Source organism: Vigna unguiculata, chromosome 3 (assembly GCF_037176805.1).
Source record: "Vigna unguiculata cultivar grain cowpea cultivar isolate G323 ecotype 2 chromosome 3, ASM3717680v1, whole genome shotgun sequence".
NCBI lineage: Eukaryota > Viridiplantae > Streptophyta > Magnoliopsida > Fabales > Fabaceae > Vigna > Vigna unguiculata.
In genome coordinates, this window is record NC_140794.1 from 21,669,400 (window position 1) to 21,683,465 (window position 14,066).

At 32.3% G+C, this 14,066-nt stretch overlaps 1 protein-coding gene across 1 annotated transcript; it reads right to left on the reverse strand.

The window, feature by feature from the left end:
- Positions 1–254: 254 nt before the first annotated feature.
- On the reverse strand, positions 255–13,877 carry LOC146887584 (uncharacterized). The gene is made up of 7 exons (XM_085670291.1): positions 13,710–13,877; positions 13,395–13,636; positions 13,102–13,314; positions 12,933–13,024; positions 12,742–12,844; positions 11,054–11,410; positions 255–482 (listed from the first exon to the last, which is right to left on the reverse strand). Exons 1-7 carry the CDS (start codon positions 13,858–13,860, stop codon positions 255–257), a joined length of 1,386 nt encoding a protein of 461 aa, XP_085526417.1. The 5' UTR covers positions 13,861–13,877.
- Between the last annotated feature and the right edge of the window lie 189 nt (positions 13,878–14,066).

Sequence of the window (14,066 nt, forward strand, 5' to 3'; positions counted from 1 at the left end):
GTCTTCATAAGCTTGTTTAAAGTGACCTACCTAGCTTTGTCATTCATTAACTGACTTAAATTAACAAATATTTGTTTTGCTCTAATAGCCAACTTTAGAAGCATCTTTTCTATGTCATGACGAAGTATTCTAAATTTTGTAGTTTCATGAAATCTTGGATGGCATTGAAGGGTGGAGTTAATAGATACAAGTAATTATGCAAAGTTGTTACTTGCATCCTCCATCATGTCGTATAATACTTGATCATTTTCATACTACTCTTGCTCAATATCTTTCCATCGTTGATCAGCTCGCAACCTTTCATCCATGACCTCTAGTTTCTCTCTTAGTCCATCCATTAGTAACACAAATTCCTTATAAGATGGCCCATTGGTTGTTGCAACTTGTTGTGGTGCATGTTGTTGTTGAGAACCAAATGGAACATATGATGGTTGGGGTGGATATTCATAATATAGTTGTTGCTCATGGTATGGTGGTTGCTCCTATTCCAAAAAAGAGGATTGATGATATAAAATCATTTATTTGACATATAGAAACCCACATATATCAAGTGCAGAAGTAGGCTTAACATTTTGTTGCTGATAACCATATGGATCATGTGGTTGTTGTGGATAGTAATTACAATTCATTTGAAAATCATAGTTTTGATTATTTTTATATGAAAAACTATTATAACATTTTTGGAAGAGGTTTTCTGAAAAGAAATAAGTTGAAAACCTGTTGAGTAGAGTTCCATGAAAGATATATTGAAAGTCTCAATGGACAATTTAAGTACCTTATCTTTCCTTAACCAAAGTGTTTTCCAACTAGTTTCACAAATTTTCCAACAAAATTCTTAAAACAAAAATCATGCTTAAAGAAAAAACTAAAGAAAATAAAATAAATGTTGGAAAAAAAAGAAAAAGCAGACGTTAGTAATAATGAAAATTAAAATCAAAACAATAAGAAAAATAAAATAAAATAAGAACTAAAATGATAAAAATTTTAATCGTGTTCCTTGGCAATGATGCCAAATTTAATAATGTTGTCATTGACGCGATAAAATTAATACTACTAAACTATAACAACTTTAGTATGTCTAAGATAGTAGTCAAGAAAATAGAAAAGGTAAAGTCAACCTTAAGTTGTTTCCTAACGAACACGAAATTGATTTCTAACAAATTAGTTCTTATAGAAACTATACAAGAGGGTTAATCAAATAAAATAAGAAATAAAGTTAGGAAAAAAAATAAAAAGATATAAAACAATGATAAAAAAAATAGATTGATTTCATTGTTTTTTCAAAATAGGATTCATTATCGGTTATCTAAAGATTATTACTTAATTAATTATTGTTGTAGATTTGTAAATTAATGAATGTAAATTCTCAATTAAATTGTTGGCTTTCTCACTATTAACTAAAGTAAATTTTCAATTAAAAGCAAGAATTTTACAGATTAGTTATAATAATTTAACCAAAGTACATTCTCAAGTAAATTATGCTTATTAATTCTAGTTAAAGTTTTCATCTTTAATCAAAGTACATTTTCAATCATTGGCAAAAACCCATTCAATTACATAAAAATTTCTAAATATAGTTTGATTTACTTCAATACCTGATTCGTCTTTATCTAAATAGCAGGAAGTTGTCATAAGAGTACTTGCTGCTTTAGCAATATTCATTTCAAATTTTTTAAGTACTTCCTTACAATATTTAGATTGAGATATGAATGTTCCTTCTTCCATTTGCTTAATTTGAAATCCAAGGAAGGAAGTTAATTCTCCCATCATTAACATTTCAAACTCACCCCATTTGCTTAATTTGCAATCCAAGGAAGAAAGTTAATTCTCCCATCATTAACATTTCAACTCACCCTGCATTATACTTGCAAAGCCTTCACATAGAGATTTATTAGTTGATCCAAAAATTATATCATCAACATAAACTTGAACCAATAAAATATGTTCACCTACACTTTTAATAAACATAGTTGAGTTTATCTTACCTCTTTCAAAATCATTTTTTAACAAAAATGTGCTTAAGCATTCATACCAAGATCTAGGTGCTTGTTTTAAACTATAAAGTGCCTTCTTTAGTTTATAAATATAATTTGGAAATTTATAATCCTCAAAACCAGGAGGTTGTTCAACGTATATATCTTCTTTGATAAAAGAATTTAGAAAAGCACTTTTGACATCCATTTGATATAATTTAAATTTCATAATAGAGGCATAAGCAAGAAGTAAGCGTATAACTTCTAACCTTGCAATAGGGGCATAAGTTTCATCATAGTCTATACCTTCTTCTTGTTTGTATCCCTTTGCCACAAGCCTAGCCTTATTATTAGTAATATTTCCATCTTTATCCAGCTTATTTCTGAACACCCATTTTGTCTCAATCACTTGAAGTGATTCATTTCTTGGAATCAGCTCCCATACTTCATTTCTTTAAAATTGATTTAGCTCCTCTTGCATTGCAATGCACCATTGATCATCTTGAAGAGCTTCTTGAAAATTCTTTGGTTTAATTTGTGAAACAAAAGCTACATTCATACAAAATATTTATAGTCATGACCCCTTTTGAAATATCACCAATGACGTTGTCTAGAGATAGTCCTCTTGGTGACTTCCAGCATTTTTTAGGATCTTCAGGTTGAGGAGGAGGATTCTCATTTAAATACATTTCATCAAGAGCCTTCTGAATATATTTTTCATCACCTGCAGTTTTCTTATTTGACTTAAAAGAGTTCTCCTTGAGGTCTACAACTTCATCAAAGACAACATGCGTGGATTCTTCAACATTCAAAGTTTATCTATTAAAAACTCTATATGCTTTACTAGTAAGAGAATATCCCAGAAATATTGCCTCATCAGCTTTAGAATAGAAATATTGCCTCATCAGCTTTAGAATCAAATTTCCCTAAATTTTCTTTTCCATTATTTAAAACAAAACATATGCATCTGAAAATTTTAAGATAAGCAACATTTGACTTTTTGCCTTTAATTAATTTATAAGGAGTAATTTTTAAAATAGGCATAATAAACATTCTATTTAAAACATAACATGCAGTACTCACAACATCAGCCCATAAATACTTAGGAACATTATATTCATTTAACATTGTTCTAGCTAGTTCCTCTAAGGACCTATTTCGTCTCTACAACTCCATTCTGTTGAGGTGTCCTAAGTGTAGAGAAATTATGCAAAATTCTATTTTCATTATAAAAATTTTCAAATGACTCATTTTGAAATTTCCCACCATGATCTCTTCTTAAAATATTGATTTTCAAATCTTTTTCATTTTGAACCAATTTTTCAAAAATTTTTAAATGCTTTAAAGGCTTTAAAGTAAGAAAGAATGTCCAAGTAAGCCTAGAGTAATCATCAACAATAACAAGATCATAATAATTTCCTCCATAACTCTTAATCCTAGAAGGACCAAATAAATCTATATGCAAAAGTTCTATTGGCTTTGAAGTAGTTATAATATTTTTTGAATGAAAAGATGATCGTACTTGTTTTCCTTTTTGACGGGCAACACATAATTTATCTTTTTAAAACTTTATTTTTGGTAAACCAATTACTAAATCCTTAGAAATCAATTTATTCAAGTGTTCCATGTGAATATGAGTAGTTCGTTTATGCCATAGCTAAGAATTTTCTTCTTTAGCAACTAGACATGTTATATTACTAGATGATGCATGATCAAGATCAATTAAATAGATATTATGTCTCATACCTTTTAGAGAAATTTTCATAGAATTCTTTTGATGGATAGTGCAATAATCACTTTCAAAGATGACTTTGAGACCTTTATTGCATAGCTGACTAATACTAAGGAGATTGTGCTTCATTTCTTCTACAAGTAACACATCCTTGATCTCCAAGGTATCCCCTCCACCAATATCTCCAGTTCTAAGTATTTTCCCTTTGTTGTTATCTCCATATGTAACAAATCCTTGATCCTATCTTTTGAGATTCATGATCTTCCTCTTATCACCAGTCACGTGTCTTGAGCATCCATTATCAAGATACCACATTACTTTTCTAGATTTGGAAGTTAACTACAAAATAAGAAAAATAATTTCTTTAGGTCCCCATTAACTTTATTGGATCCTTAGGGTTAGAGACATACTAACTATCTAACAATAGGCATCCAAGTATACTTCCCATTCAGAACATCATAATGTTTAATATTGCATTTATTTGATGTATGTCCCTTTTTCATGCAATAAAAACAAGTAGCTATACAAGTATTTTTAGAGTAAGCAGTTCCTTTTTCTACCCACACTCTATGAGTTCTTTTAATTTTATTTTTAGGAATATACTTGTTTCTACTTAGATTTTTTTTTCTTAAAAACGTGTTTTTCAAAAGATTTATTTTCTAAATCATCTTAAGGTTGTTTTTCTAAAATCATTAAATCAAACATATAACTTTTGCAAGATGCACATTCAACTGTCTCAATTTCTCTATTTTCCAAAATTAAAATTTTATCTTTTAAGACCTTTTCTTCTTCAATAGATTTTTCAAGATTGCTTTGTAATTCTTTAAAATCACCTTTTAATTTTTTGTGAGCAATATCTAGTTTACTAGATTTAGCAAGCAATTCTTGAAAGGCATCATAAAGAGAATCATGATCATTTTCATTGTCAGAGGAGCTTACCTCACTGTTAGAGAGATCATTATTGACCATTAAGCAAAATTTTGCTTCTTCCTCATCAGATTCACTGGAGTTGGATGAACTTGAGGCATTATCTTCCCATGCTATGTATGCCTTTTTCTTGAAATATTTTCTACTATTCTTTTCATCACTCCTTTTTGAATTTTGGCAGTCTGCTTTTACATTTCATATTCTTGAATCAAAGAGTTCTTTCTAGCCCGTTTGACATCATCAGTTCCTTCGTGAGTCACTCAAAGGATTCCCCACATCTCGCGTGCATTGGTGCAAACATAAATTTTGTAGAACTCATCAAGAGTTAGAGTAGATGATATGATGTTTTTGGGTTTAACATCATATTGAGCTCGCCTATTTTCATCAACAATCCATTGTGCAAAAGGCTTTGGTTCCTGTAGTTCATTAATAATGTTAACATGAACAAATGATCATTCAAAACAGTATCCCAAATACCCCTATAAACTGATTCCAAAAATATTTGCAGTCTAACTTTCTAGAATGGGTAATTTTCACCGGTAAAAAGTGGAGTCTATTGATAGTTGCACCTTCAGCAAAAGTTTGGTTTGATCCTACCATTTTCGAAAAATTTGAATAACTATCAAAGCAAGCTCTAATACCAATTGTTGGTATCGCACAATGGAATGACTAGACAGTGGTCAAAAACCAAGAGGGGGGGGGGGTGAATTGAATTTTTATAAAACTTAATAGATTTAAAAAATTTTCTCAAAATTTTACTGATTAACTTACAGTCACAGTTACTTTAAATGCAAGTGAAGATAAATAAAGAGTTTAGGGAAGAAGATAAACACTTATATTTATACTGGTTCGGATCAAAAGACCCTATGTCCAGTTGTTAATCTCTTAAACAAAGAGATTAACTCTATCACTACAATAATCAGAGTACAAATATATTATAAAAGAGTAAGGATTAGAAAACACATCTCTTGAACAATCACAAAAAGATGAACAAAAACTCCCCCTAAGTCACACATAGGTTCACTAGCTTTCCTAGCAACAACACAACACTCAATCTTCTAAGGACTCACTTAGAAAAAGTTATCACTCACTCACACTAGGCTTTTCAAAAGCTATTTTTAAGAATCTCACAAGAATTCTGAATCTTAAAAAGGTACTTTTGAAGTTGGAAACTGAGTTCTATTTAAAGAGGTTTTCGAAAGCTAAGTTAGAAATGAAGAGTTGAGCTGAAACTGCCAAAGATAATTAATTACCACTTAAGATAATCGATTATTCTAGTGGTTTTCGAAAACAAAGTTTTGCAGTGGTAATCGATTACCCAAAATGGCAATCGATTATCTCATATACGTTTTTGAACAAATAATTTTATAATTGTCAATGATAATCGATTACCAGAAATGGTAATCGATTATTTCGAGTTGTTTTTTAATAGCCAAGTTATAACTATCAGTGATAATCGATTATCATTCGTGGTAATCAATTATCTTAAGTGGATTTTCGAAAAATAAAAGTTTTGAGTTGGTAATTGATTATCATAAGTTGGTAATCGATTACGACATTGATTTTTGTGAAAATTTAGTTTTTCTCATAGGAGTTGCGAGCTGGCTGTTGCTCTAACTATCTTACAACTAACTAGAGAAAATTAAGCCTATTACAATAAAAACTTTAAATATAAAATGTACTGTCTTCAATATCTTCAAGTATTTTCTTCAATATCTTTTTCATCATCAAAATCTTTTTAATCAATCTTCTTCTTTTGTCAACATAGATAACTCTAGCTCTTCTTAAATTTACTTTGCCATGCTCCTTGTCATTGGACCCTTGGCTTGGGGTTTGGCATCACTTCTTGAATGTGCTTGGCCATGCTTCTTGTGATTGGTCTCTTGGCCAGGAGCTTTCCATCACAACCAATAATTATAAGTGGAACATGCAAAATCATTATCAAGATAAAACCACACCTCCTATGCAAAAACTTACATATAATGATAAACCACCTCTCTTGAAACCATAATTAGGTCATCATAACTAATTATCACTTAGAATAATCTATTATTCCATAGAGTTTCAAGTTTAGAAAATAATTTTGATTTGTGATAATCAATTATTGACTAGGATAATTGATTATTCTAGTGAGATAACACTTTTATACAAGAATTTTAAGAGTCGTCAGGGTATTTATGAGGTAGGTGCGATAGAGTTGTCTTCCACTCATTATTTAAATTCTTACTTACACTTAATTAATACATAAAACATATTTCCAAAGGCTCTAAATACAATTTTCTACAAGACTTCAAGATACATTTAGCATTCCAAGTATTCTTCAGAACTTAACCTCTTTCTTCATATATAATTTATCATCATCAAAACTTCCTCTTCATGATTTAATGTTGAATAACCACCTTGTCTTAAATCAATAAATATGAGTCTTACTACAACACATTGTATATTGTGAATAATAAGAGACCTTTAATTTCATTCTGTGCCTATTTTTTTACTATGAGGTGGGATGGAAGTAATTTTCATTATAAACACATTGTTTTAGTTTCACAAGGAAGGAATACAAAATTTGTGGCAGAATTAATTTTAAGTTTTTTTGTTGGGACAAGTTTTCAGATTTTACATTTTTTTAAAATTTATTTTAGACCACATTTTTAGATTTTAGCCCACACCTTTTGAAAACCACATTTAAATAAATATGGCATAAAATATCTATAGTTTTAAAACTGTGGCCTTTAACTATCTATAAGTCACATTCATAAAAATGTAGCCTTTCTGTGTTTAGGCTATTGTTTTATACATGTGGACAAATTTACTATGGCTTAACCTGAAAAATTTTGTAGTGATTTCAATGAAAAGAAGAGGACAAAAATCATGAACTAGAGGAGACAATGTGTAGAAAACGTAAACCTATGCAGAAAATGTAAAAAACCCTAAATAGGTGTTGGCCAAGATGAAGAAAAATGTTAATCTACTGGTGGTTGCTTTAAGGGCTTTCCAATAGTCTTCAAAAAGGCACCAATAGTAGACTGAATGGAGAAGAAGGGTTCTCTCCACCTAAAAACCTAAGGAATTCATGATCACATCACACAAAATGTATAAACTTACAAGATGGCCACTTTGGGCTGCAAAATTACATAAAATGCCACTAAGCTAAAATAAAAGTTGGCCCATAACCAATACTAAAGTGGAAAAGACAAGCTTATGTGGCATTGATGTAACGCTCCTCTCTTTAGCCTAAAATTAGTGTCCAATCCAAAATATGCTTTCCAAAAAAACTTGATAATCATTAAGAGACGAAAATTAAACCAATTAAATCCAAATTAGTAAAAATCTTGATTACTGGCTCAATGAAGTCGAATGAGTGAAAATGCACCAAAGATAAAAGATTAAGCATTAAACATTCCTTAAGATGGGTACGAAAAGGCAAGTAAATAGGGGAAAATAATAGCTCATCATCGGGCCTTTAGTCGTGTTAGGCTTTTCTGTTTGGCTTCCTCCCGTATCACTTATCTGTTCTTCATATATCACTGCAAAAAAATTTGTTAAATACGGCGGTTATTTGGGGTATAAAATGACGGTTTTGACTTCCATATTTTGCGTGTATGACATGTAAGACCCACTTTTATTGAGTGCCCTAATGTTAAGGGCTGTCACACTGTTGGGCCTAAAGGGTTGGCCCATAGGATGTCAAGGCCCCTAAAGCAGCCAAGGTCCCTCAATTGTAAGTCATTTTGAAAAATCAGTGTCCTAACTCACCCATTTTCTCTCCACATAACCTCTGCTAAGGTTTAGAGATCTACCCAAGTTCAAGTGAGTTCAACCTCCGTCTCCTGTTCATGTAAGTTAGTTCTCGAACCTAGCCTTTCTAAGTTGTTTTCATGGTTTATGTCGGGACTCATTGTGTGAATCCAATCTCCTTTGTCGTGCCACTGTTTCAGTTCATAGATTTGTCCTTGGAGCTACTGGTTTCGCTAGCTTAAGAGTCGAAGTCCAATATTAGCCCTTTTCCAGGTAAGGGAAGCTAGGTTCTTTTTCGCGTTTTTGAAACATGTGGTTTGTTTTCATTTCTGTTTTATGCTTAAATGATTGGAAAACGTTAGTTTTGGTATATTTCTGAGTTAGGGGTTCAAATATTAATGAAACTATGATGTTTAACGTCATTTCTCGTATTCTGATGCGTCGCACAGTCGTTGGGCGAGTTCCTTGGCTCGCTGGACGACTGCTTATGTTTCTGACATGCGCAGTTTTAGCAAAATTGACTTTCCAAACTCATTAACCGTTGGATTGAGTTCAAATTTTGACATGTGGTTCATAATATGCTATTTTATGGTTTGACCGGTTGGATTGTCGATTAGATGTCTCTAGCTTGAGAAATGTGTCACGCATTACTGCAATGATTTTGGTTTCGTGATAATAAATTTTCTTGGGAATTTTGGTGTAAGAATTATGGTTGTGGGTTGTGCTTGATTGTATGGAATTGCAAGTACTTAAACGTTGACACTCATTTATTTGGGATGAATACTATTTTGTGATATATGTATGTCTTGGTATGCATTTATAAAGTATGAGATGAATGAATTTGCATGAGTGATGTGATTCATGGATTGTGAATGATGAACTTGGATAAATCTTGGCATGCGATTTGAATGAAATGGTTGGTTATATATGTGGTCATGAATTTGGTATGAACAATAATGTTACATTGATGGCATGATATTGGTATGAGGTGAAGTTCTATATCCCCGAATTGGGAAGAATGAGATGGTATGAAATCAACATGGAATATGAATGAGGATGGGTTACAAAGGATGGAGTGAGGTGTTAAATGCATGATCAATATTATTTGTTTGTTTGGAATGTGATTGGTATGTTGTCAGTACGTAAATCCACGAGTCTCTAGGTGAGACTTCCTGGTCGTGCTTCAGTGGTCGGGACGTAATTCCATGACCCTTGTTAGTGGGTGTCCATGGTGGTGCCCCATCTATATAACTTAGTAAGGATTGCATCCTGACACTCTAAGGAGTCAGTTAGTCTCACTTAGAGCGGACTGACTCCTGTGGTGAGAGTAGTAGGAGGCCTGAAACTAATCAAGGGCTAACCTTGTGTGTGAGGGAATTGATTCATTGTAACACTTGTAACACATAGCTCGGGGGTGAGCAACTCGGGGGTGAGCAGAGGTATCCACCACAAGTGCAAGCATCCGTTGAATCCGATCAGGTTATATGTATCCGGATGAGTCGAGTCGAGTCTTAGTGTATTGATTTGAAGGTCATAACATGCTTAGATGATCTGTGTATATTAGACTGTGAAAGTATATCTGATTGCATGATGAAATCTTTTTGGCTCTAGCTTACCCTTTGCTTGTTTGATTGCCTTGTATGTTGTTCTTCTACCTTTGCGATGATCATCATTTTATTGATGGGAGCAGATGCGAGAGGTACTCGTGGTCAACAGGGGGAGATGATTCCGCTGCATAGTCTACTTGGGCTGGATTCATGTTTTATTTGAGCTTTTCTTTAGGGCTAAGGCCCGTGTATTGTATTGTCCCTAAGGCTTTTTTTTTGGAATACTGGTTATCTCTTACTCCTTTTGGGTTGTAGGCATTGTAGTGAGCTTTAGTATTTTCTTTTAAGTACCTTGAATAACTGTAAGGAGTGACCTTATACTCCGCAACTTGGCTCTTTATATTATCCGGTGTAAGATTTCATTTAATTATGTTATTATTTAAATGGGATGTTACATGACAGGTGCGAGTGCCGCCATATATCCTACCGCCACAATGAATAATATGGCGGTCTTGGACGAAATGCCACAACGCCCGCCATTAAATGCATTGCACAAATTATGGCAATTTGAACCGCCGTATTTTGTGCGCAAATAATGGCAGTTAAAATCGTCTTAATTTGTTTATTTTTAAAGAATTGTCATGCGAAATACAACACCTAGAAATGCCATTAGTTGTACTGTACGGATGCGTTATACGACGTTTCAATTGCCATAAATTGAATGTGATTTTTTTATATTATTTTTATGTAACCTACTTTTCATTATTATTGAACCTGTTTTCCATAAAATTAAAAAAATCATAAACAATATCTTGATCTATAATACTTTCATTCATAATTCATATTTCATATTTAAAAAGTTGATATTACGAAACACCATCCAAAAGTTTTCACATTGAAAACAAAAGCCAAAAAAAAAAAATCTAAAACATTATTATAATACATTTTGCTAAATTTCTATAGCTATGTGCCTAACTTGTCTTTTCTGTCCTGCTTGATCTTCTTATACTAATAGGTGATAGAGTACCACTTCCAACATCGGGTACCCGGAATAAAAAAAATTTATAACTTATTCAAATTCACATGTGTATTATAATAAACTTGTGTAATTTGTTAAATAAACTATTAAGTTTTACCTCATTAACTGAAGTATGTACCAAACCAACAGGCATAACAACAAAATGGTCAGGAACGTCATCTCTAGAAGCAATGTAGGCAACCAATGTTTGCATTTGGTTTTTGAGAGTTGTGAGCTTATTTTCCATGTTTAGAAACTTTTCATCTGTATTTGTTGATGTTGCACTACATGAAGCAAAATTCATACCATTTAATATTATAGTGGATTGCTTAAATGCAAGAGTGGGACAAGCTCCATGTGACAATCCTCTGACCCGACCTGGATGCTCCTTACCAAATATGAGACCAATCAGATCATTTGGAGATATATTTGATGCAATCTCTGGGTTATTCAACATTAGCTCATCTATTTTTTCCTGCATTAAATTGGAAGTGCAAAAGACCACCAAACAAACAAATTATGACGACTTAAAATGATAAACTAGTACACTAACAATTAGTTCAGACACAAATAAGAAAATTGAAAGTGATCATATAAGTTAAAGTACTTGAAGAGAAAGGTGTCCAGACTCAAATAAGCAAACCAACAATTAGTACTCGGCCGAGTTCATCAGTTATCACCTTTAGACGGGTATACCTTTTAATCTACCTCATGTACAATAGGTGAACTTGATAAAGTCACAAAGGGTTTTGGAGAAAATGCAAATCTTACTTCTTATTCTACATTGATTAATAAGACTTTTATAAAGTGCTCTCTAAAGGAACTCTGAATAATTTATGCATTTTCACCTCAATTAACTAATCCTAACAGGTTCATTATTTTAACTATGTATGCAGATTGAAGAACTGACACAAAATCAGCAAAGCAGAAAAATAAATTTAATTCTATGCAGTTTGTAAAAGGGTTTTAAATGGCAACAAAAACCATGCACTCATTGTCGTTCCCATACAATATACTCCATTTTCTTCTAATCCCAAACACCAATTCCTCCAATTATCGCCACTTCCCACTAACTCTGCCTCAACTCCTTTCCCACTACACTAAACACAGACCAGAACCCTCATTCCAGCACCAAACAAATTTCAAACAAACATAACAAAGAGATGAAAAAAGGCATTAGAACATTGAATAGGCAGATTTCAATTAAATAGATTTTAGAAACCCATATGCTATGCTCACTATAGCTCAAGGATCATGATATCCTCTCAAACCAATAAAAACAGATTTCAAATAATCAGTTTTCAAACTAACAAACTATTGACATACTCAAAGTGTACTTCATATTAGAATGCCAATCATTAAATATACAATTCAATGTTTCTGTAGCCATGGATTATATGCAAGCGGTACAAGAAATAGAGAAGACAAAACTATGCAGTTAAGCTTCACCACCCTGCAATTAAGAGCTCAATTATGTGAAGAAGGAAAAGCAAGAAATAGAATAAAAGTATTCAATCTCAAACACTAGTCTACAAAGAAATCTCTATTTTATTCTTATGCATACACGAACTTGAACACTAATTGAACTTATACATTCAAAATACACATTTGGAGAAAATAAAAATAGTACTAAGGAACTGAAAAGTGAAGTTGTAAGATAGCAGTTTGAGCAGAGGGAACCAGCCACCAACTACAATATTGTTTTAACCATCACCATGCACTCAAAACAGATTTCAACCAATCAAATTTCATATTATAAAGGCAATAATTAAATAGACAATTCAATAGCAGCAAGAACAAATTTACCCCAATCTCCATAGCCTCCTCATTCACATAGGTGCCATTTTTCCTCTTATGAGTGATCTTCCACATTTTAGCTCGCCCAATGTTCCTACCAATCTCAATTTTTTATATGTTTTGAAGAAAAGTAAAATTAGCAAAAAAAAAAATATAATAGCACATTATTTTTTAGAACAAAATATAAGTAAAAAAATACCAAATTATCCCTTCTTCTTGACAAAGCCATAGCACCACCAGTGTGAGGAATACTTTGTTTTTTCCTTATTTCTTTATTTCTATTACATAAGTCCTATAAAGTAGAAATGAAATTAGTTTTTCAAATTTAAAGAGATGGTTACTTTAAATATAACAATTAAATTTATGTACCATTGTGGAAGGCTTTAAGCGATACTCAACAAATAAAGCCCATTGATCCATGCTAACAAAATCTAGAACATTCTTAATGAGATCATTTTTGCTCAAAAGTGGGTTATAAAACTCATTCCAAAGCTTGCACATGTACTCCCTCCACAATTTTCCAATTCTAAATATAACATCTCTTTTTGCCAATTCTTCATTAACCTTGAAAATAAATTGAGACTTCAAATAATACAAGAGTTAGTTTAGGTCCATTGAATAAATTAAATAAGTATTTAGATGGTGAATATAGGTCGTTTTACCTTCAATGTTCTCTCCCATGCATTGTCCTTATATATATCTGGCATAGCTGACCAACTCTCAAAACTTATAGGGAATAACACACTATTTGATGCTACATGTCCACAAACTCCTACTAGTAAACCCGATGCCTCTCCAATTGCTTGATATCTATCGTCATAGTTGACCACCACACGTAATCCAACGAGCAAGTTGTGAACATCTTTAACCTTGACCTTCAATGATTGAGTATGTCCATGCTTATCTATATAAATTAAATACATTAAAATTGAATAATCTGTCTAAAATAATCATTATACTAAAATAAATTTTTTTACCTATAGCATCAACAAACCAATAACGGGCTAAGTGCCTTCCTATTTTTGGTTGCACTCTTTCAGTTGCAGATTCAGATGTTGGCACACTTGTTTGTTGTCCACTTTGTTCACTTGCTTGTTCTCCAGTTTGTTCAGTGGTTTGTTGTCCCATTTGTAAACTTGTTTCTCCTATTTGTTGACTTCTTTGCTGTCCAGTTTGATGACTTGTTTGTTGTCCTATTTGTTGACTTGTTTGTTGTCCAGTTTGTTGACTTCTTTGTTGTCCAACATGTTGATTTGTTTGCTGCCTAAGTTGTTCACTTGTTTGTTGTCCAGTTGCTTGTGCATGATTTGATTGCAACTGGTTGCCCACGGATA